The sequence below is a fragment of the Urocitellus parryii genome, chromosome 9 (genome assembly GCF_045843805.1).
Source record: "Urocitellus parryii isolate mUroPar1 chromosome 9, mUroPar1.hap1, whole genome shotgun sequence".
Classification (NCBI taxonomy): Eukaryota; Metazoa; Chordata; class Mammalia; order Rodentia; family Sciuridae; genus Urocitellus; species Urocitellus parryii.
In genome coordinates this window covers 128,615,586-128,640,177 of record NC_135539.1, presented here as the reverse complement: position 1 = coordinate 128,640,177, position 24,592 = coordinate 128,615,586, and the positions used below count along the sequence as shown (strand labels likewise).

Here is a 24,592-nt window from a genome sequence, read left to right as displayed (position 1 = left end):
TTCCTGCAACTTGTATTTGCTCTCATCTCTTTGTTGGAGTGATCCGTTTTTGCCTGTATCTGCTCACTTAGGTCATTCTTTAATTCCCGAATCATTTTAGTTATGTATATTCTGAACTCCTTCTCTGACATTTCACCTACTTCACTATCTATGGATTCTATTGTTGTAGTATCTTGGTTTGTTTGAGGCACTTTCTTCCCTTGTTTTTTCATGATGTCTATGAATCTTCCTCTCTTGCAGTGTAGACCCGAGGTATGACAGTTTCTGCCCTATTGTCTTATAGTGTCCCTATATGTTACCAATACCTCACTTTTAAGGGAGAGATCAATATTACAGCACTCAATGTACCCAACATGCAGCCATATATCAGTAAGCTTCTATTTTTTACATCTTGCTGTATTTTATTCATCAGAAATGATGAGTTCGGTTATCTTCTACCTTATAGTCAGTAGGTTTGCGTAATGGTTTACAGTTTCTCATGGCGAAAGGTTAATAAAATAGGTACTTGTCACTCCATTTTCCTATATGCTTAACAAAACACTGTTGAAATCTTAAGAACTGTTTGCTAATCTTGTTCCCAGCATGTGCTGTCCCCAACTGCGAACTGTTTGCTAGTCTTGTTCCCAGAATGTGCTGTCCCCAACTGCCAAACTGTAAAATGTACCTTCCCTCCCTGCCCTCTCCAAGGAAAATATATAAGCTATGCTTAAGCTGTTCTCAGGGCTCTCTCTCTCTTTGCTCTATTCAAGTGAGCTCTGAGCCCCAGCATGCTGGTCCCCAAATAAACCTTTTGCTGTTGCATGAGACTGTCTCTTGGTGGTCTCTTCCTCCCACGCTCACCCGACCTTTACATTTGGAGGTTCCACCGAGATCCGGCAGTGGCGGACGAAGGATCCCCAACGGCTCCTCTCGGGGTAAGTAAGGCGCCTCTTTCTGGTTTCTGATTTTTGGTTTCAGGTTTCAGGTTTCAGGTTTCAGGGGGGCTTGGCAAAGTGGCTGTTGGTGAAGAGCGTGAGCTCTCTCCGACAGTGCCTGACAGACGTGTCACAGAGCCACAGGCCACGTCCCTGGGGGACGCCCCAGAGGACTCTGGAAATCGAGGAGCAGTAGTTTCCTTGACTCTGTATTCTGCAGTATTCTGCTTCGGATTTGGTTTGCCAGCCCATCAGGTTTTGCCGGCTACTCAGTCCTGTCTCAGTGTTGAACGTTTACTGTCTGTCTTTATCGTCTGTGTCGTGTGTCCTTGCTTTCACTGTTTGTGTATCTTTCATTATGGGACAGAGCACTTCAACGCCTCTGTCCCTGACTCTTGATCACTGGACCAAAGTCCGCTTAAGGGCTCAAAATCTTTCTTTTTCAGTAAAATGCAGGACCTGGCAGACTCTCTATGCCTCAGAATGGCCCACCTTTGGAGTCGAATGGCCCCCAGAAGGATTTTTCTACTTCCCACTAATTCAAAAAGTCATAGATATTGTCTTTCAGCTGGGGCCACATAGCCATCCAGATCAACAGCCGTATATCTTAATTTTGCAGGACCTCTGCGAATCTCCTCCTCCATGGGTGAAGCCTTTCCTTGTCCCTGCCCCCACTCCTATTCCTTCCCCCACAATTCTACCTCTCAAACCCTCTACTCCTCCTCCTCCTCAACCCTCTGTTTTCCCTGAGTCTCAAGATTTGACTCTACCGGACTCTCCTCCCCCTCCTTATCTCCTGCCCTCATCCCCCAACCCCCAACCCCCTCTAATTCCCCTGCTGCTGACTCAGCCTCTCCACCATTGGAGGAAGCTGAGCCGGCCCAGCGCCCTCCAGATGACTTCCCCGCAGCACACACAGCCCCTCCTCCCCTGGAGGAAGCTAACCCGGCTAAAGGAACTCGCCGGCGGAAAATGATTAAAAACCCTGAAGCCCCCGTGATACTCCCCCTCTGTCCTTATGGGCCAATGATAAACGATAACCATGGAGGAGAAATGCAAGCCTAGCAGTATTGGCCTTTCTCCTCTTCAGACCTATATAACTGGAAAAATAACAATCCCCCTTTTTCCGCGGACCCCACCCGGCTCACAGGTCTGATTGAGTCATTGATGTTTTCACACCAGCCTACTTGGGATGACTGCCAACAACTCCTAGGCACTCTCTTCATGACAGAGGAAAAAGAGAGAATCCTCCTGGAAGCTAGAAAAAATATCCTCGGACCAGATGGGCGACCGACACAACTTCCCAACATAATCGAAGCTGACTTCCCCTTGAACCGACCCAACTGGGACCCCAACACCTTTGAAGGTAGGGAGCATCTGTCCACTTATCACTGGGCTCTAATAGCAGGTCTCCAAGCAGCCGCTAAATGGCCAACTAATTTGGCCAAGGTAAGAGAGATTATTCAAGGGCCTAATGAATCTCCCTCTATGTTTCTAGAGAGAATTATGGAGGCAAATAGGAGATATACTCCTTTTGATCCTCAGGCAGAGGATCAAAAGGCATCTGTCACGATGGCCTTTATTGGGCAAGCTGCTCTGGATATTAAAAAAAAGTTACAACACTTAGATGGATTACAAGATATGACTTTGAGAGATTTAGTCAGAGAAGCCGAGAAGGTATACTATAAGAGAGAAACTGAGGAAGAGAAGGAACAAAGGAGGGAGAAAGAAAGGGAGCAAAGGGAGGATGAAAGAAGCAAAGGACAGACTAAGGCATTTACTAAGGTCCTGGTCACAACAACAAATAGGCCAGAAATTAAGAGACAGGGAGAAAGAAAGGGATACCTGGGCCCACGCCAGAAGCCACCTCTGGCCTCAGATCAATGTGCCTACTGTAGAGGAAAAGGACACTGGGCCAAAGAGTGCCCTAGAAAGAAACATCCACGCCAGCCAGCCATTCTGACTCTGGGGGATGACTAGGAAAGTCGGGGCTCAGATCCCCTCCCCGAGCTCAGGGTAACTTTTGAAGTGGAGGGGACCCCAGTAAACTTTGAAGTGGATACAGGGGCAGTATACTCAGCCCTTAAGGCCCCATTGGGCCCTCTATCAACTAAAAGGTCTCTAGTTCAAGGGGCTAACGGCAGTAAATATCGGGCTTGGACAACTAAGAGGACCATGGACCTGGGGAAAGGAAAAGTCCATCACTCCTTCCTAGTGATCCCAGAATTCCCAGCCCCATTGATGGGCAGAGATCTGCTCACCAAACTCCAGGCCAGAATAAATTTTAACCCTGAAGGCCCCCAAATGGAATTTCTAAATCCTTCAGTAAAAACTCCTATAGTCATGGCTTTAACTATGTCAGTAAAAGATGAACATCAACTCTTCACACCCCCCAAGGCTGATCAAACAGGCAAGCTACCCCAGAAATGGATAACAGACTACCCAGATGCCTGGGAAGAAACTGCTGGGTTAGGCCTAGCCGTGAAACAACCTCCAATAACAGTGGAGTTAAAAACCTCAGCCTCCCCAATTAATGTCAAACAATATCCTCTGAGCAAAGAAGCTAAAGATGGGATAAGGGCCCATATTCAGAATTATCTGGCCTTAGGGGTCCTAAGGCCCTGTCAGTCGGCCTGGAACACTCCCCTGCTACCAGTAAAAAAAGCCAGGAACCGGGGACTATCGCCCCGTTCAAGACCTAAGAGAGATCAACAACAGAATGCAGGACATTCACCCCACAGTACCTAATCCGTACAATCTGCTTAGCACCCTGAACCCTGAGCGAAAATGGTATACTGTTCTGGACTTAAAAGATGCTTTCTTTTGCTTGCCTCTGCATAAAGATAGTCAGTTGCTGTTTGCTTTCGAGTGGGTAGACCCAGAAACCGGAACGTCTGGTCAACTAACTTGGACCAGATTCCCACAGGGGTTCAAAAACTCCCCCACTCTCTTTGATGAAGCCCTCCACAGATATCTCAACAACTTCAGAACTATGCACCCCGAAGTCACCCTGATTCAATATGTGGATGACCTGCTACTGGCAGCCGATACCAAGGAAAACTGTGAGTCTGGGACCCAAGCACTATTATCCGAGCTTGCTCAACTCAGGTATAGAGCTTCTGCCAAAAAGGCCCAAATTTGCCAGCAAGAAGTAATCTTCCTGGGCTATTCCCTTAGGGGCGGTAAACAATGGCTCACTGAGCCCAGAAAACAAACCGTTGTGCAGATACCACCCCCATCTAACAGGAGGGCGGATGAAGAGGCTAAATTGGCAGCCCTAAACCGAGTAACCATGTTAACACTTTCCACACCGGGGGAACATAAGTCAGGAGATTTAACTACGTCGGAACACCCCGACAACTTAACATCTAAGGACACTGACACTGAACTCCTCGATTTCACTGAGCCCAGCCTGCAATTTCAGAAAGCCCTACACTACGTTAAAAATGTACATCAACTCACTCACCTTGGTTCAAAGAAACTGCAGACATTCCTTAAGGATCAAGGACAGAGTTTTCCACTAACTGACTCACAGCGAAAGCAAATAGCTGAATGGGTAACAAAAGCCCATCAGGTCTGTCAATTGGTTAATGTTTACCCTTCTAAGCTTCCTGCAGGAAAGCACCTACGAGGAACCAGACCAGGACAATTCTAGAAAAATGGACTTTACTGAAATTAAGCCAGCAAGGAATGGACTTAAATATCTCCTAATCTTTGTAGATACATTTTCAGGATGGATTGAAGCCTTCCCCACCTTTTTCCTACCAACTGGGCTCCATGGTAACAGCTGGCAGGAAAAAAAAAAGGGAAGAAAAAGCTCTCCCCCTCCCAGGTGTCCTTGAAAAGTTAACTTGCCCAGAACAGAGAAAAAAAAAAAAAAACCAGAAACAAAAACTGCTTTTTATAAACTTCTGCAGACTGTAAACTTCTGAGCCCCTTCCCTTACATGTTAGGTACAAAAATTCTAAAACGACCTAAACTTGGGGTTCAGGGGATTAATTGATTACAACAGAAGCAATGCCCTCTGAATCCAGTTGCAACCAAATAGGACTGTTTCCCTGTCTTCGGTACTATCTTAGGTGCTTTGCCTTTTCCGTCCCTACAACAGTATAATTCTATATACTTAAACATTATTTATGTTTTCATAAAATGGTCAACAGATGTACTTAATTATGTAATGGTGCTGATGTTTCCCAGAGTGCTCTATCATGACGCAGGTTCATTTGAAGATCAAATAGGGGGGGCATACAACCCGGTTTTGCCGGGAACCTGTATCCCTCACTTTAGCCATCCTATTAGGAATAGGAGTTGCTGCAGGGGTAAGCACAGGAACCACTGCCCTGGTCCATGGGACACAACAAATGACCCAATTAGAAGCAGCAATAGACCAAAACTTAAAGATATTAGAAACCTCCATCACAGCTTTGCAGGAATCTTTAACCTCTCTCTCTGAAGTTGTTTTACAGAACAGGCGAGGGTTGGACCTCCTCTTCATGAGAGAAGAGGGTCTTTGTGCTGCATTGAGGGAAAAATGTTGTTTTTATGCCGACCATACTGGAGTTGTAAAAGAATCTATGAATAAATTAAAAAGACGCCTTGAAGAGCATCAGCGAGAGAGAGAGAGAGGCCCAAAAAGGGTGGTATGAGTCTTGGTTTTCCTTCTTCTACCAGTTAGAAAAATTTCTGCCTAGTAATTTGCCTAGCAGAAATCACGATGACTGTTTATCTGGTAATGATGACCTGAGAAAATCAAATGATTATTTACTTTTACAAGTATACTTCTTTGCACAGCAAGTAATACCTGCTATCTCAGGTTATAGTCCATACCAATCAGTGTAGATTATTGTCTGTATCTTTCAAATCACAATGGCAGTTTATATCATTCTTCCCTAAGGAATATTTCTTATTTAAAGACATAAAAATTAAGATGAGATTAAGGTATAATATTGTGATGTTTGTATAAGTTAAATATAAGCTAGTATAAAACACAGGTAATATTTTACCAGGTATATCCCTTGATTTGTTATTTCTTAATTTACATAAATAATCAATGCAATAATAGAACAGAATATTTTTTTTCCAGAAAGAACAAAATGGCACAATATGTTGTCAAGACTTTTAATATTCCAGTGCAGTATTCTGGCGTTTCATCAATTAAGGAAATATGCATGCTTTTCTCTGACTTGCTGTTGTCTTGTTAGTGAATTAATCTGTTTAACCTTTGAGCCTCTACTATGTACCATGGAGAAGGCAATATGAAAATAAATCAAGATGTCAATGCTGAGTTTAGGGAAAGACAGTGAGGAGAAAAATGTGGCCAGAGGAAGAGAGAAATTAGAGCCTGCTAATTACATCTCATAGCCATATCCAAGGGGGATGTATGGTATACAATTGATGCCATTGATATTCTGCTCTCAGATTTTCTTAAAACTAAATATAAAAGTTAGGAATTATGAATTCAGGTCAAAGAATTTTTTCTATTTTTTTCTTTCTCAAAAAAAAATGAGTTCTGCCATACTCATTTCTTCACAGCTGTGCCTCAGTAATTTCTGATTAGAATTGGACATTTTGAAAATTCTTCTCTATACTATTCATTTGATTTGTGATCTGCTGTACATCTTAGCTAAGCTAGAATTGGACTGGACTTTAAGAATTATGGAATATGTAATAATCTCTATTTAAATTTTAGGTTTTAAGATATCTACCAAGCTTATTTTCTAATTAAGTGACCAATATGAGCACAGAGTACTTGAGTACTAAAAGAACTTCCAGATGATATATATTTAGTTGGCAGTTCTAACACTAAAAACATAGTGATAAAGTCTGATGATCACTATTTACCACTATTCTTTCCTCATTAGGGAACTGAAAAATGATTTGGTTTGTGTCATATTTATTTCCATTTGAATCTTTATGGAAATCAATATTCAATGGCTTATGTTAATACTCTTTTAATAGACCTTCAATTCTAACTGAATGAACGATACAATCAAGAAAGCACATGGCTTCTAAGTTTATGTGGCATACATTGTGCATGGGCCTTGAAGCAACAATATTAGATTAGATCCATTATCAACCAAGCACATAAATAGAGGAAATGTAACACATTATGCCTGAATCAAATCTGAAAGATGGTTTAATTACTAATGACATATCAACTCGGTGCAATTAAATTTAACACAGTGTGGGACTCTTTTTCTTCTTTATAAAGAAACTTTGTTATCCTGTTCTCATCCCACTTCCAGGAAACTAATGGAATCCACCACTCAATCTGGCCAAGCTACTCATTTATTCAGCCCTCATCCTTCCTCCTTCTAACATTGATTTCTGATGAGTACAGTTGCTCCACACACATATATTCTACTATTCCTTTGTCTTTAATCTGAAGATTGATAGAAGTTTTTCAGAGTTCCTGCCACAGTCATTGCCAAAAAGTTAGCAGAACATGTTACTTAGTCACCCAAACCTCTGCTACCACCCACCTATGCCCACTTATACCTAGTTCACTATGTATTAATTTCTTTCTTTACCCTGGTCTCCTGAGCAGAACATCTTCAGAGTTTTTACAGTACAGCCCCCTTGTTCCAGAAGTCTGACATATTTAGTACCTGATAATTTATTTTCAGTTAACTTCAGGAGTCACGAATATGTCTGTGGGATGTGCACTCCACATTGTTTGCTTTCTGGAAAGATATTGAGTCTATTCAGCTTCGGATTCAGCCTCCTTTTCACATCATTTGTACTTTAGAACACTGTACTCCACTCAAACTACCCATGTAAGTTATCTTTGATCCTTTTAGAGTTGTGCCATCTACTTTGAAGGACCTTCAAATTATTTAAAATATCTTCAGGAGTGTACTTCTGTTAACACCTTCTCTCTCTCTCTTTTTTTTTTTAAATTGTATTTGGAGTTTGTGATTTAGGGTGTTATTATTTCCTTCTCCTATTGAAGATAAAGAAGTTTTATTTTTATACTGGATTAATGTTTCAGTTGTCATTATAGAAAAAAAAGGATAAATTTACCAAAGGGAAAAATGCTCAATTTATGAAGTTAAAAATCACACCAGAATCATGTTTTACAATTGCATAAAGCATTGGTTGGTTTTATATATATATATAATTTTTTTTACTTGCTAATTTTGAAAGTCTGCCTTATGAAATTTTCCATTTTTTCTAAGGGATCAGGTGGTCCAATGACTGTGGTGGGCATGTAATTACTGCATAATGTAAAAGTCAGGTCCTGAACATGGAATATTATTCCTTGATAATGATTAGAAAATTAGCATCCAAATGGCAGTGGAATTTGCTGACAAAAATATTGTAAAATTGTTACACTATTTTGTTTTATTGGGAAAAGATCCTGGCACTGTGCCAATAATGTCTGATAATTATTCATGGCACTTTTGAGATTGTCATATTTTCTTGATTAGAATTTTTTTTTTTTTTTAGGTTTTAATAATAGAAATTCAGTTTAAGTCATCTTAAGCAAAGAGAACTTATCAATTCCTGTGTTTGGGTATTCTAGGATTTGTGCTTACTTTAGTCACAATCAGATCCTGAGACTTAAATCTCAATGCAATGTATTTGCTATTTCCAAGCCATTCACAATAAGAATATACATCAGGAAACCCTTATGATTCTAGCAGGAATGACTTGGCTTCTGGTTTGCTCTAAGGATAATTGAACTTCATGTAGGAACTTGGAATCAATCCTTCATCTGTAGTTGTGTTTATCAAAGAGATAATCTTTTGTCAGAGTGTTTGACAATGTAGGGGTGAGTGTGGGGTAGGGAGAGAGAGAGAGAAGGAGGGAACAATTGGAGGGAAATTTAAAAGAAAATTATTTGATTCATTATGTTTCTTTTGTTTGCCACACTTGATTCATGTTCTAGTTTAATTAAACTATGGATAATATATTTTTGAAGGGTTGACTTAATAAAATCGATATGCCATAGAAAAAAACCATGGCCTTGTAGAATTTAGTAGTCAAATCCTGGGACAATAATCCATTCCTGACTTAGAAACTTAGTTAAAAACTCACTTTTAACTCTTAGATTGTTAACCTCTGATGGCATTCAGCATTCAGTAGAACAGCATTCTGTTCTACTCTGTGCAACTTGGTATTTTCCCCAGGGCTCAAGTCCAAGTGAGCTTGTGGGCAAAAAGAAAGGAACCATAAAATAAAAAGGACAAATTCGAGTTTGTTTTCTAAAATTTTGCCTTGTCAAAAATTTTAGTCTTTCCATTCTTAAATATCATATATTTTATTTTTCATGTTAATCAGTATTTCGATATACTTTGAATTGATATTTGAGTAGGAGGTGATGAACTTTTTCTTAACTATTGATTTGGCAATGACATATCCAGATTGCTTTTTTGTCATATCCTTATTTAATGCAACCATAAAGTTTGCATGGACTCAGTGGAAAAATTGCATTACTCATTTAGCTCTGTAGCACATGTTCATCTTGTGGCATCTGAACGCAATATGGTGTGCGCAAATATAATGTATATTTTTGTTGTGCATGTGAATAAAATTTAAGATGCTTGTTTTAATTTTATATGCCTATGTGATGTGATATGGCTTGCAATTAAAGAATATTTAAGGCACTTTTCTGATTATTTATATTTATTATTTTTATGGGAGATCAGAAAATTACTGAGCAAACACTTTTTTCATTTATGTTTTTTTCAATTGTTCTGAGGGTACATACTTTAGTGTATTGCTTCAAAGGCAATCAAAGCTATTCAACCAGTTGTGTGAAATTTGAAAAGCATAACTAAATTCATTAGTTGATAACTAGCAAAGATTAGTTTATATTAAGAAAATGTCTTCTAAAAATGTGGATGCTTACTTACACTTGGAAAAGCACATATAATAACAATTGCAAACTATGGTGAGCATTATTCTAAAGTATTTAGGTGTATTAACATGTTTGATCCTCTATCCAGTAAGTATTTCTTTTTATACATAGGGAAATTGAATCACAGTGAGCAATTTGCCCAAGGTCAAGCTGCTAATAGATGCTGCTGGAATATAAATTTTTACAAATTACACTTCACCATGCTACTCAGGCTTGAGTGATCTGGGAGAGCAAAGGTAGCACTTATAAACTATGTCATAGATTAAGCACTGTTCTGCATGCTGATCAGATAGTCAAGGTCCCTGCCCACCTTGTGTTATCATTGGAGTAGAGAAGTAGGGAGAAAATGCAAAAAAATAAACACAATAAACTGAATAGTGGTAAAAATTTTAACAATACTGTTAACATTGTGGTGTAATAGTGTGTTATAGTACAGTGATTAAATGGCAGCTTTGTGTTGTGTGATCCTGCAGGTCTCATACAAGGAAATGATACTGAAGTTGTGAGGCAGCCTTGTGAAGATGGGGAAGGATCAGTCTAGGAAAATAAACAATTAACAAAAGGGGAAAAGATTGTTTGAGGTGGGGGGAAACTAACTGATTCTTTTCTCTCTGCTCTTACACACTCACAACACAACAGCACTTCACCTGTGGTCACCAAAATCGATGTGGGCATTTTTTGTACAAATAACCAATCAATCCTCCTGCAGACATCAGTCAGATGTTCTAGACTTGATCTAAATTCTAACACTACCCACCTGGTGATAGTTTCAGTTCCCACAGTCCCAATAGACTGCTTCCTATTTCAGATGCTAATTGAGAGCCCTAGGATGTTTTACTGGTTTTTCTAAACAACTGGACATAAATTGGAGCATCCTATTAGGTTTGATTCATTTGCTAAAGTTTCACAGACTTCTGGGAAACATTTTACTCAAATTTAATTGTTTATGATAAATGATATCACAGGGGATACAGATGAAGAGCAAATGAAAGAGATGCATGAGACAAGGTTATGTGGGGAGGGGCGTAGAGTTTCCATGCCTTCTTTGGGCATATCACCTTCCAAGGGACCTCTACATCCTCAGCAAGCAACACAGAAGATTCCAAACTCTGTCCTGCATTTTTTATTTTTAGTCATTTTTCATTGGAGGTGTCATTATGTAGGTATGATTGATTACATCATAGCCTACTGATGATTTAAATCCCCTCTTCCCTCCTTGGAGGATACTGCAGTAGAGTGGTAATCTTTCTGGTGACCAGCTCCCACCCCAAAGCTACCTAATGGCCACCAGTCACTAATCATCTCACTAGGATACAGAAGACACTCATATCTCCAAAGATTTCAAGTGTTTTAGAAGCTGTGTCTTAGGAACCATGGAAAGATACCAAATAATATATTTCCTATAATATCATAATATGAAACAAGGCAGTTGAGGATGGAACATAGTGGATAAGTAAGATTATGGTAGTCCACTTTGATAATTTTATCTTATAATTTAGTTCACCAATTGGTACACATCAACATTTACTAGTGATTGAACACAAATTTTCTTTATCAGATATATCAGGAAGAACATGTTATAGGGAGTCAGCAAGTCAATTATTTGAATCTTGTCTTGGTATCTTCTATGCTAGTGATATTTTATGAGCTTATTTTTTTCATTTTTCAAATTAGGACAATTTTTTAAATCTTTATTTTAAGGCTCTTAACAAAATACCTGGCATATAATAGTTATCCACAGTATAGCTATGAGTTTTTCTATTATTATTAATAGTTGTATGCTTTTATTCTTCAGCAGTAACAAAGTTATGAGCCTGTTCACTCAACTATTTAGCTTTTTATTCATCCTCTTTAAACATTCGCTAATCATCCATTTATAGTCAAGTTTGTGAAAAAGGCAAAGATGAATTAGCCATTACCTGTTTTAGGGTAAAGGTGTAAGGATAATCATGAATAGTGGTCCCTCCTTCAATCTACCAAAGAATAGAATCTAGGATACTAACATAAATATGGAAAAATTCAAGAAAAAAACAGGGATTTCCCTCATTAATAATATATATGTTTTGCATATGGAAGCATAATGTGGGTATGATTTCTAGATTTTTATAAGAAAGCGTGCTTTAAAGTTATTAATGACATTTGGTATTAAATAATTCCCATTTTGGCTCTGTTATCCACCCCCCCCCATTCAGTCAAAGTGAATATTTAAAATTAGATAAATGGAGGTGATAGGTATATTTGTTTTTTGGCATATATCCCCCAAATCTCATGTTAGGCAATGTAGCATTGTGCAGAGGTGGATTAGTCTATCTGATGGATTAATAATTTAAATGGACTATTTGGTAGTACTTGTTGGCAAGAGGCAAGTGAATGGAGGAAGTAGGGCACTAGGGGTATGGCCTTGGGGTTCTTTTTGTCCCTGGTCCTTTCCTCTTTCTCTTTGCTAGAGGTGCCAGGAGCTGAGAAATTTTCCTCTGCCACACCCTTCCACCCTGAGGTTTCTGCCCTGGAGCCCTATGATCAAGGATGAGACCTTGGAAACTATCAGCCCCAAATAGGTTTCCCTCTTCTTAGTTGTTCTTGTCAGGTATTTTGGTCATAGTGACAAAAGGGTGACTAACACCCACCATGTGATCAAGAGTGATGTTGAATAAGATGTGTGCTCCGAGAGAAAGCTCTGAAACAAGGAAATGGGGCAACAGGAAGATCACACAGAATATGACTACCCATACAACAGAACCTTAACTGTCTCCCGATCGCTGTTTGTTATAAGGTTTACATATATGTTTCACCTCACAGATGATATTTTATAACAACTAATAACAATTACTAGAAATGTTGGGTAAATGTATTAATTATTGGGTTATTTTAATAAAATCTCCAGATGGCCTTCCTTCATATTACTTAACTGTGCTCCTCAGGTAGAATTTAAGAAACAAATGTGATATTCTGCTTTTAAATCTTCTCTCTACTGCTTCCGATTGCCAGTGTGGTTGAAATAAAAAATGATTTTTCTCTTGTTTTCTGAACATGCTTAGAATATAGGACAGGTTTTGTTAAATTTTTATTCCTGTAGCTAGAACCTATTTTAGCTTGATTCAAGGGTCACAGAATAAAAGTAATCAAGAGGAGCACATATCCCTTTACCCTGACAGCAGAAGTTGAATTCCTCTTTGGTTTTGCTCTGTCTGATTTATCTCTTCTCCCTAGTCATCTTTATGGGCTGTCTCTGCCCTCCTCTTCTCTCTCAGTGTAAGAGCCAAATGCATTTATTCTTCCTCAATTTCAACAGCCACTTGAATACTGACAACTCTCAGTTTTAGATCTCTGGGCAAGCATTAACTCCTGATATTCAGATCCACAGTTTCACACATTCTGGAATTTTCTATCTGACCTTTTGCAGATGGCTCAAAGCGAAACCATTTTCACATCCAGACCTATATCTTTCATCTCACCCAACTGTATTATCCTCCATCTACTCACACCAGAAAACCTGGAAAGTGTCATTGATTCACTCTCCATTAACTCTCAAGCCCTGTAAATTCTGTCTTCTTAATTTCCCCTGCTTTCTATCTGTATTATAACCACTGTCTTATTCAAACAATTTAGTTATTTAACCTATTTATGCAATAGCATTCCTAACTGTTTCCCTTTTTTCTCTTCTTGATTTCCCTACCAATCAATTGGCTCCACCACTGCAGGTGACATTTTCAAAGTATGAATTGGGCTTTTTCATTTACCTACTTTAAAATCCTCAGGAGATTCATTAAACTCATTGGCAAAGGTATACAAATCCCCTAAGATACACTTAATAAATGAAGACAAGGTAAGCTGCCTTCTTCCTGCCATTTTCCCTCCCTCCTTTTCTGTCCCTCCTCTACCTAAATATGCACCCAAACAGAAACTATATGATAATTTTCATTGGCTGGAATCACCCATGGCTTCTTAAAGCAATGATTTTTAGCTGCACTGTTGCTATTACCTTCTGACTCCACCTTACACACTCATTGTCAAACTTCAGTGCAGATGTCAGCTCCTCCAGAACCTCTCTCCCATCCTCCCACTCCCTTTCCAAATCTGGAACTAGGTGTTTCTACCTGCTCCTTAGTAACACAGCAGCCAGTCCAGATCACTTCTGTGACCCATTGCTTTCTATTCTGACACCAGGATGATCTATTCTCTTAACCTTGCTTTCCTTCACCTGGGTGGCTGAAAATTTAATTAATTGTAACCATTTACTGAGTCTTGTTAAAAAAAAATAATAGAATGCATTCAGTCTGAGATGTTATGGAATTTAATTTGATTAATGAGATTATTTGAGTGTATTATTTTTTCTCTTTTTGCCTTTACAGATGAAGCATCTAGGAAGTATGTAACCTAATATATAGAATTTTTTTTCCTTTTAAATTTTGTTTTTGAGGAGCTTGGATTTTAGTTTACTTGTAGAGTTATATGTGTGACTAGGTTTCTAACCCAAGCACTGCAAAAAAAAATTTTTTGGACAGTTTTTTACAGGGCTGTGTAGACATAATAATTAATAGTTTGTGAAAATTTTTATCATAAAAGTGATATGTATCTAGGGAAGATACATATGCTTCTGAATTTTGGATTAAATTCTGTCAATGTTCTATGGTTGCAATTATGTTTGTTATGCATAAGATAATTACCAATAAATTATTAATTGTTAATAAAATCATTCTTTACCCACAGAAATGATTATTTTCTTTTTTATGTTAAGACATTTGAATAATTAATCAATGTACTGGAAATCAAATATTTAAAAAATTGATTTTTTTTTGTTAAAGGTGGCAAAAATTAGAGAATCTTGAAATTTATTTTCTGGAAAGTAAAATTAAATTATTTTTTTTTTTAGTTTTGTCGATGGACTTTTATTTATTTATACGTGATGCTGAGAATGGAACCCAGTGCCTCATACATACTAGGTAAGTGCTCTACCACTATGATACAACCCCAGCCCCAGTAAAATTAAATTTTCTATAATTACAAAGGTGTAAAATAAGGTGTGCAGTTTTCTTTCAAGTTAATTGTTGCTTTATTCTTAACTTTCAGCATCTCATGTTTCTAACTTTCAATAGCTAAACTACTCTTTCCTCTTTTTTTAGCTCTTTCTTTCTGAGTCTGTTAATGATTGTAAATATTTTAGATTTTTGAGTTGTCCAAATATGTGAGTAAAAATTGTCATAATACAAATATTAACCTGGAACATAAAAAGAATAAACTTTCTAGAGCCATGTTAATAGCAGATGATAAGATCCAAATTCTAAACCAGATATATTCTCTCTCTCTCTCAAACTAATAATATATAATTTTCTCATTTGGCAAAATGATTACAAATGTCCATGCTAAATAATGATTTCATGAACAATGAACAAGTACATAATTCTGGAGCTAAAGTAAGGGGCTTAATTGTGGTTTTTTTTTTTTTTTTTTACCCCAGGGCACTTTACCACTGAGCCACCTCCACAGCCCTGTTTATTTTCTATTTTGAGACAGGGTCTCACTAAGTCACTGAGGGCCTTGCTAAATTTTTGAAGCTGGTCTCTAACTTGCAATCCTCCTGCCTCAGTCTCCAGAGTCGCTGGGATTACAGGCATGTGCCACTGGACATGGATGCTTAATAGTTTTCAGTGCATCTCAAGGTATTTGATAAAATTTTGATATTTTGAAGGCACTGTGCTGGAAAGATAAGCCATAGGGAAAGGCGAAGCGATTCAAGAAAAATGTATAGATACTCATGCAACAGTTTAAAAAATAACAAGCAAAATGTTCACAGTAAGTATGAAACATTCAATGGTTGAAGGAAAAATAGCCACCTGGAAAAATCATGAAATCTAATGGAAATGTCATTTGAGATGGGTCTAGAGGAATCTAGTTTGAAGATTAAAGCAAAGGAGATTATCAATCTCTTTCAACTGTTATTCTCCAGGTTTAGATGCTCATCCCATTTCACTTGATGATACTCTGTTGCCAACTGTGTTTCTTCTGCATTTCAACTTCATAAACTCCCTGTTACATGACCTCTACTGAAAGTTAATCATACTAAATTAATCACTATTTCCTTGAAAGGAAAAAAAAATTTTTTTTTTTAAAATTACCTTGTCTCTACTCATTGCACACTCCCTGCAGTTTTCATATTTTTTCCCTTCCCTTAAGCAGGTTGCAAATGAATATAGAAGGCTTAGTTTAGTTTCACTGTGTTCCTTGACCACAACAAGTGTTATTGCACAGGTATTTCTGAAATCTCTTTGCATATTCTTTGATTATTGAGTCCCATATTGTATCATTTTCTGTATGAGCTTGTCCTTCCAAGCAAAGTGTGAAATTTCTAAGATGGGGCAATGGTTAATGTCCTTTCCTCAGGCACAATTGTCAAGTGATTTAAGTATTTCTGTGTCTGTATGTATCCTGATGGAATGAATTCTCAAGAAAAGAACAGTATGTGTGAATGTAAAGCTTCTATAGCAGGGTTCCTATAAGCAAGGTTGGTAATGAAAAGCAAACTCTGAATTCTTGGGTTGCCTCTTCCTCTGACATTGTAAACCACTAACGGGAACACACCTAAAATTAAGGTCATGCAACATGGAAGCACACATACTGCTACAAATCCATAATAGTAGTTCACCACTATAAAATTCTCTCTACCTTTCAATATGCTTTGCTACTCATCATCTAAATGGTTTTCTTCAGCGGGCGGCCTAAGGTGGCCACGCATTCCCCCCCCCCCCAATCAGGGAAACACCTCCTTCTTTCAGATTGTGAGAAAAAAATGGGGCTTTCCTGCTACTGAGAGCGGGGATTCCCTCTCTAAGAACGTGCATCCTCCACCCCGCCCACCGGCGCTGAAGGCTACCCAAGCCAAGGAGCATCCAGGAACGCTCAGGGCACCTTGCACCCCGCTTCGCAGAGAAGGGTCTGGAGCCAGGAATTCGCTAATTAGCTCGCCCCCATTGGTTGTCCCCAGGCACCCCCATCCCCTCACTGTGTTATGCTAATGAAGGGAAGGCTCATTGGCTGGGCCTCCAGCAACAGCTCAGCAGGAGGAGTGCCGGGAGAGCCGGGTTGGCGGCGCCTGGGGCCAAAACCCCACCGGGTTTCCTCCTGCCTTCCCTGGGTAGAGCCGGGTGCACGCCCTCCCCAGGGACCTGCAGCCCCGAGGACGCCCTAGCTGGAGGCTCTTTTACCTACCTCTAGGAAACTGCCTCACCCTCTGCTGGTGCTAACTGCCACCCTTCTGCCCTCTTTCTAGGCACCGCGTGTTTTTTCTTTTTTCTTCTTCTTTTTTTTTTTTCAGGAGAAGTAACTTTTGCATCCCGCCTCCCCCCAGTCCTGGGGACCAGAGGCGGTGCGGAGCCTGGGGGCGGTTCCTTGGCAGCGTTGATTCTAGACGGAGCCAGACTTTTGCTCCAGGGCTGGGTTTGCATCATCCCATCACACCCTCGGGAGAGAGGAGCCAGCCCCCTTTCCAGCCTCGGCTTCCGGCGCTAAGCCGACCCCTCCCCCTCCAGTCCCCTTCCCCTCCTCGCATCCCTCTTTCTTTTGGCCTTAGCATTCTACCCATCTCCTCGCTCTACCCCGCAACATCTTCTTTCTTTCTCCTTCCTCTTCCCCGTTTGTTGTTTGATGCTTCCCACTCTTTGAGGAAGAATGGTTGATTTGGAGAGCGAAGTGCCCCCTCTGCCTCCCAGGTACAGGTTTCGGGATTTGCTGCTAGGGGACCAAGGATGGCAAAACGACGACAGGTGAGTGGTGTGGTGCAGTGTTGACTGTGAATACTGCTGAAAAAAAGTATTTTTCTTGTTCTTGCAATGCGTTTATCGCATTTAAAGAGCACTGTGTTTCATTGAATTCAGTTTTTTCTGGAATAGTTATTTCATGTATCACATGCCACATATTCATGTTTTAAAAATAATATGTGGGCTAAGTTAGTCAGAAATGCTTTCCTGAAGTTCAGTTTGGCGTTAATGTTCTGTTTGAATTAAATAAAAGATCCATTATTGGTCCAATTAGGAATCCCCCTGCAGGCACACTGTGCAGCAGGCTTCTTTTCCTTACCTGCTGGCTCCCAATGCCAGCTCCTATTCCAGTAGTAACTGGAGACTTTATCTTGGACATCAGTTAGAGGATAATATTTCAATTAAATCTCTTCTTTATAGGCAAAAATGTATATATTGATTAAAAATTTAAAGAAGAAATACCTGAGGTATTACTCACTATGCTTGTGAATTAGGGTATTCTGATTAACTGGAGAGAATTACAACAATATTTAAACAAATTCAAATGCTAATTGACATCTAGCATAGTTAAATGATTGTTCAAAGGCAGCATAATGTTTATTGTGATTGAATTTATATTTATTTCAAAACCTCAGGATCATCAAGTAAAATGGAGATCTTCATTGTAGAAAGTGTGAGGTGAGTTGACTACAAGAAGGGCATACTTTGACCAAGGTTTGCTTTTTAAGTGTAATATCCAAGATGTTAACTATTCATGTGTTTGCCCTCATTTTTCTAAGGATGTTGCAGATAATGTCAGTAGTTAAATCTTTTGTTTAAATAGTGCCTAAAGAAATCACTGCTATATTGAAAAGTTTTGCATAGTTATTTAAAATTTGTATTATAATAGAACTTATGCTAGCCCAACTTTTAACTTAAAAATGAAGCCACATTTACTAGACAATTAAATATTAAACATTTAAAAATGTTCGACCATTTGAAAAGATGTAACTGATTTTGTGGTTTTATAAAAATTAATACTGCCAGTTTGGTTCCAAACAAATTGTTAATCTCTGAAGGCAAGACCTTTAGAATCAGAGAGACCCAGATTTCAATCTTACTGAGTAGTCAGTCTTGAGCAACTAATTTAGCCATTATGAGAAGCAATGATTTTATTTTTGTAATGGGAATATATGTACCTCATAAATATCTATCTCTGTCTGGGATTGTGGCTCAGCGGTGGAGCACTCGCCTCACATGGGCGGGACCCGGGTTTCATCCTCAGCACCACCACATAAAAATAAAGGCATTGTGTGTGTCCATCTACACCTTAAAAATAAATATTTAAAAAAACTCTATCTCATAAAGTTGTGATAAGAAGGAGAGGCACAGGACTAACAGTTGTTACTAAGACTGCCAAGTGCTTTACTGTGCTGTGTGTTATCTCAGTCATACTGTAGGTATTTTACAGAAAAGGAAACTGAGATTCTGGGAAATCAACTATTTGTCTTGGTTCATATATCTTAGAATAAACATGACTTGAGCTCAAATTTTTGTGACTCAAATTTCTCAAGAAACTCAAGAAAAGGGGAAACTTCAGTTTTTCCCTTTAACTCATTGAATTTGTAACAATAATTTTATAGCACCTAGCATGATTTAAGTTCTCATTAAATATTGGTTCTTTTCTTCACTTCTGATTTGTTCTGATTTGTAGTTTGCATTTTTTTCATCCAGGATCCTAAAATAATTTGCAGTAAGTAAAGCCATCTCTTTTTTCTTTAATAAGGTCAAAGATTCCTCTTTGCAATTAAGTCTGAGTAGCAAGCTTGTTCTACTCCATCAGATCAATTACTTACATGCCTTGGGGATGCATTTTCTACAGAGTTGAGGAGGGGAGACTTTTAGATAGGAGTAGGTAGACAGCTCCCACCAACTGATTCTTTAAGTGCTCTGCTATTGTTCCTTCTGCTACTTTCTATGAATGCTTTCTTTCTGAGGCTCTCTCTCCCCTGCTAACTTCAGAAGCATACTACACCTGCATAGTGGAGAGCAAGCCACAGTGCTCCTGAGTGAATAGGGAATTGTGTAATATATACCTCAGTTGCCTTGCTCCTCAGTTGAGATCATTCTGAAGCCTGTTCTACCTGGTGTCCAAGAGGACTAAGCTCCAGGTTTTCACAGTGATAACTGGTTTGATACTGCGAGTTTGCTGATTTAGAACACTCCTTTGCCCTACTGTTACTTTCTGGAGCCAATGCCTAAATAAACTTCTTATTCTCCAGTCCTAGCTAAAGTTCCACTTCTGAGGGAAACTGAATCAAGGGGGCTGCCTTCTTCATTTAGAGTTTTGTACTAGAAAGGATGGCGGAATTGAGTTCCAACTGTGCAAAGACAGACACTTTATACTTGATACTTGTTTTTGGAATTTTTAAGCTAAACTTTAGTAGGGTATGATTGATTTTCATGTGAAAATAAGTGAGGCATATGATAGATGAATGGAAAGGTGTTGTGAAAGAGAAAATATTGATGAGCCTTTTAGGATACAGAAAGTGCATATTCCACACCATAGACTTGCTTTGAAACAACTTTGGATAGTTAGGTCTCCTAAATTTATATTGTGTTACCTTTTGGTAGGTGAACATATCCTCCAACACATACATGTAATAAATGTATAAAACATACATATACACACATATATATTATGTGTAACAGATATGTAATGGACATTTAATATATTTAATGGATACATATGCATTATCTCAGTGCTATATAACTACCTCTACCTTAGTTGCATTCTGATATCTGAGTAAAAGATAAGGAAACTGAGTTAGACACAGCAGTGCAGAGAATTTAGCAGGTGGATAGCATTAGTTCTGGGATGCCATGAAGTAAGTTTGAGGGCTGCAAAATGATCAATTACTTATGCCTTGGGGATGTCTGCTACATCAAATGTACATATGATGCACATTGATTTCTTTGGCCTTCTGAGTTAACAACAAAAATCTTTTACAATGCTTTAAATGTCTTTAATGGCCATTTATCCTTTCAGTAGTACTTGAATGTTTGCTGCATCTCAGTGCCTCATTAAGTTAGGTTTGGGAAAAAATGCAGAAATATGAAACAGTGCTTCTAGCTAAGGAGGTGGCCATCGGATGTAATTAGAGGTGAATTTTCCCCAGAATAATGGCAGAATTGTTGATGTTATGATGATGTCCTTGTACTATTTCTCTTTTAAGACTTTCAAGAACATCCTTCATTATTTGTAGATAGCATATTCAGCATTTGCTTGAAAATAAGATAGCCAAAGTCACCACATTAGCAATGGCTCAAGGTATTCAATTGATTTTGAATATGATATTTAGTTTTCATTGATATCCTATGATTGACATTTGAGTAGAGGTAATCTAGCTGATTTCATATGAAAGACATTCTGTGATATGTAGACTCATTGTAGTATTAAAATATATTGTTTTTTTGTTTTGATATTTGTATGATTTATAAAATAACAGAGATTTGGAGTATTCTTGTGCAGTTAAAGATAAATAAGTGTCAGGTTTTTAAACACCTTCAGACAGTTAATACAAACCCTTCTCCTCTTTCACCATTGCTTAATAATTTTAAAGTTTAGAACACATTGCACTTCATGTGAATAAACTTTCACAATTCCAATTACTGTTAATGGATGATTCTCACCTGTAGTTTTAAAAGAGTAGGCCATTTATTTAATTAATACTATTCTCATTTTTGAAAGTCAGGTCAATGGTTTCAACTTCAGTAATTTTAAGTATATCTCTCATGTTTTATAGGCAGCATTTAAAAATAATGCAAGTAAGTCCCCTAGGATTAAAACCATAAAAGGATTTGGACAAGTGAATTAACAACTTAAGAGGTAGTTGTAAAATAGGGAAAATATTTGAATAGCTTTTAGAGTCTGTGCTATTTTACTTATTATAGATTGCAAAATATATTACTGTGTGCAATAAAATTAAGGGAAGGGGTTTTCCATTGGCATATGGGACAAATTTTATCTCCCAAAATAAATTATATATTGTTTTGCAGAGTAGCCATTTATCATGGAGTATTTATGTTTGCAAGTTCAGGTCAATAAATATGCTATTTTTGAGTGCCATTAAAATGAATAATTTTTTTTTCTTTTTACTATTTAGTTGTATAATGAAATTACCCACACATATGCAATATCTGTAAAAATGACTTACCATTTATTTTTCTAAAAATAATCTAGATAATTGTGTTTATTTAACACTGTCAGTTATACTAAAATCAATTTTTGTGAATAAAGCAGTAAAAATTAGCAACTGAGGTAGACATTGGTGCCAAAAAACCTTTAAATATATACAATGTAATTCAAAAAATGCAGAGAAAAATATAATGATGATTACTCTTTTTCAGTAGTTACCAAAATTTGACATTCATATTTTATATAAAAACAGGATCCTTTCCCTTTGATCAACTCATAAATAAAATTGAAATGTGGGTTTTCAAGTTACTTAGAATTTATTTTAAAAGTTTGAGTCTATTTACCTACTCTCACATACCCACTTTCTCTATTTAGATATGTATTAGTAATATCTGTGAATCTTGCACTTTTAACTCTGAAAATACATCTACATGTAATAAGACTTGGACTGGGGAGTTTAGAGTATGATAATATAATTTTCTACTTAAGGATTGTAACATAACACTTTCCAATAAGTAGTCACCTGCAGCTTCAACTGGTTGTTGAGAATGAATGCAAAACATACTTCAAGTGATACCAAGGAAATTATTTCACTAACTTAATTCTACCAAAATTTTAAAATGCTTTTTTTCCTTCTCTGTTATTAATATAAACTTCTTAACATCAACTTCTTCAGAAATAGATTTAAAAGAAATAGGTTTATATTTAAAAGAAATATAAAAAATACACAAATGAAGGGTAAATACTCTTAGCTAAGTGCTCATTTTTGAAATAAAATAAAAATTGAACAATATATGTATTAACATGGACCAGAAACTAGATCATGGTATTATTTCTTTGCTGACCTTAACACTGAATATTTCTGTGGACTATAACAATTCATGTTCCTATTAATTAAACTGCTTCAGAAATTCATAAATCATTTTGTCATTGATGGTCCATCTGTTTTTTATTAGTGTATTTGTGTGTTGCTAATGCCATCTTACTTAGGCACCAGGCTTGTCTAATCTATCTTTGGAAGTAAAAAAAGAGTTTTATACACTGAAATTTAACCAGTTGCTTTATGTACTTACTGTATGAGATTACATCAGTCTGGGTGTCATCCCCGCCCTCCAATCCCCCCACCCCCATGGAGGATGGAACCCAGGGGTGTTCTACCACTGAGCTGTACTGCAGGCCCTTTTTATTTTCTGAAGCAGGACCTCACTAAGTTTCTGAGGCTGACCTTGGATTTGCTATCCTCCTGCCTCAGCCTTCTGAGAAGCTGGGATTATAGGCCTAGTCTCTCTGGCCTTTTCTAAGTAATATTTAATATTCTTCATCAAGATTTTTTAAAAACTGAGACTTTTCCTAAGTAATTAAATTTTTCTCTGCAAAAGTATTCAAAACCAAAGATAATGATCCAGAAAAACAATTTATTTCACTTTTGACATTCCTTGATTGCATATGTGATTATGGATATGGATATATATATATATATATATATATATATATATATATATATATATTATATATCGGGATCCTTTCCCTTTGATCAACTCTCTCTCTCTCATATATATATCAGGAATAGAACCCAAGGGCGTTTAACCACTGAGCCACATCCCCAGCCCTTTTTTTCTTTTTTCTTTTGAGACAAGGTCTTGCTAGATTACTTATGACCTTGCTAAATTGCTGAGGCTGGCTTTGAACTTGCAATTCTCCTGCCTCAGCCTTCTGAGCCACTGGGATTACAGTCATGGGCCACCATGTTTGGCCATATGGGATATTTTTTGGGATCACCAAAGGATTCTAATGATTAGACAGCAATCAAGCTACAGTTTATGAAAAGACATGCAAACATTGTGAACTCTAGTGAACAGAGTAAATTATGTCCATATTGATTGCAATATCTCTTCAAGTTCTTTGAAAATAGGATAAATATGAATGTAGCTATCTTATTGAAGAAAGAGGATTTTTAGATAAAATGCCTAGGAATAAAACTGTAAAATGGGTCAATCCAATGTGGTAAACCTGAAAGTATATTGAAATAGATCAATGTATAGGGTCAGAAAATTGGTACAATCGATATAAAATTGGTGGATGACTGTCATAATAAGCAGGTTAATATTATCTCTATATTAGTAAAGTCAATTCTATTTTTGCTAAATAACCTCTCCCAGTTGTGGAGAACTAGGTCTTTCTCTTTTCAAAGTTAATTCTAACCCATTTAAAAACATACTATAAAAAAACTTAATCCCACTGGCATTATTCTTTTATATGCATTAAACAACTACCAACCATGAAGAAGGACACTAAGTAGAAGGGATAAAATCATGAACAGAATGGATCTAGTTCTGACAACAGTGAAATTTACAGTAGTAAAAACAGACATTAATTTTTTTTTAATTGCAGACATAGACTTAACTATGATTTTGATGGGCTACAGAGAAAAATTGCTAGATGCTGTGAGAAGGCAAGACCTTGTTTAGTTCAGCAGACTAAACATCTGCATCTCTAGAGCATTTATCAAATTACTGGGTCTCTTGAAACATGGGTCTTAGAAGCTCTGTGCCTTTCCTTGGATTTGCACTGTTTGAATTGTAGTTTGCTAGGCATGAAGCCATGATTGACCTATTGGTCAGAACTATCTTGTTTGTAAATGAGAATTCCACAATAGATTCAGATAGCCAATGTGGTAGATAACAGAGAACCTGATCTCTTGAAGACTATTATGACTTTCATTGAACTATTTTAACTCTAATCTTTGGGGTAACCAAATTTCTACATACAGAGTCTTACTTGATGTATTCCCACATTCTTTCAGCATTTTTAGTCTGAGTAGAGTGCTACTATTGTATTCTAGGATGTTCCCTGAGGATAGATAGCCTTAGCACCTTGCATTATT

At 37.6% G+C, this 24,592-nt stretch overlaps 1 protein-coding gene across 1 annotated transcript; it reads left to right on the top strand.

Annotated features, from left to right (window-relative positions):
* The first annotated feature begins 1,272 nt into the window (after positions 1–1,272).
* On the top strand, positions 1,273–14,133 carry LOC144257028 (uncharacterized). Its single transcript, XM_077802951.1, is given in 4 exon segments — positions 1,273–1,708; positions 1,786–3,239; positions 3,841–4,022; positions 14,130–14,133. Coding segments are annotated over 4 exon segments (2,076 nt in total).
* Positions 14,134–24,592: the final 10,459 nt, after the last annotated feature.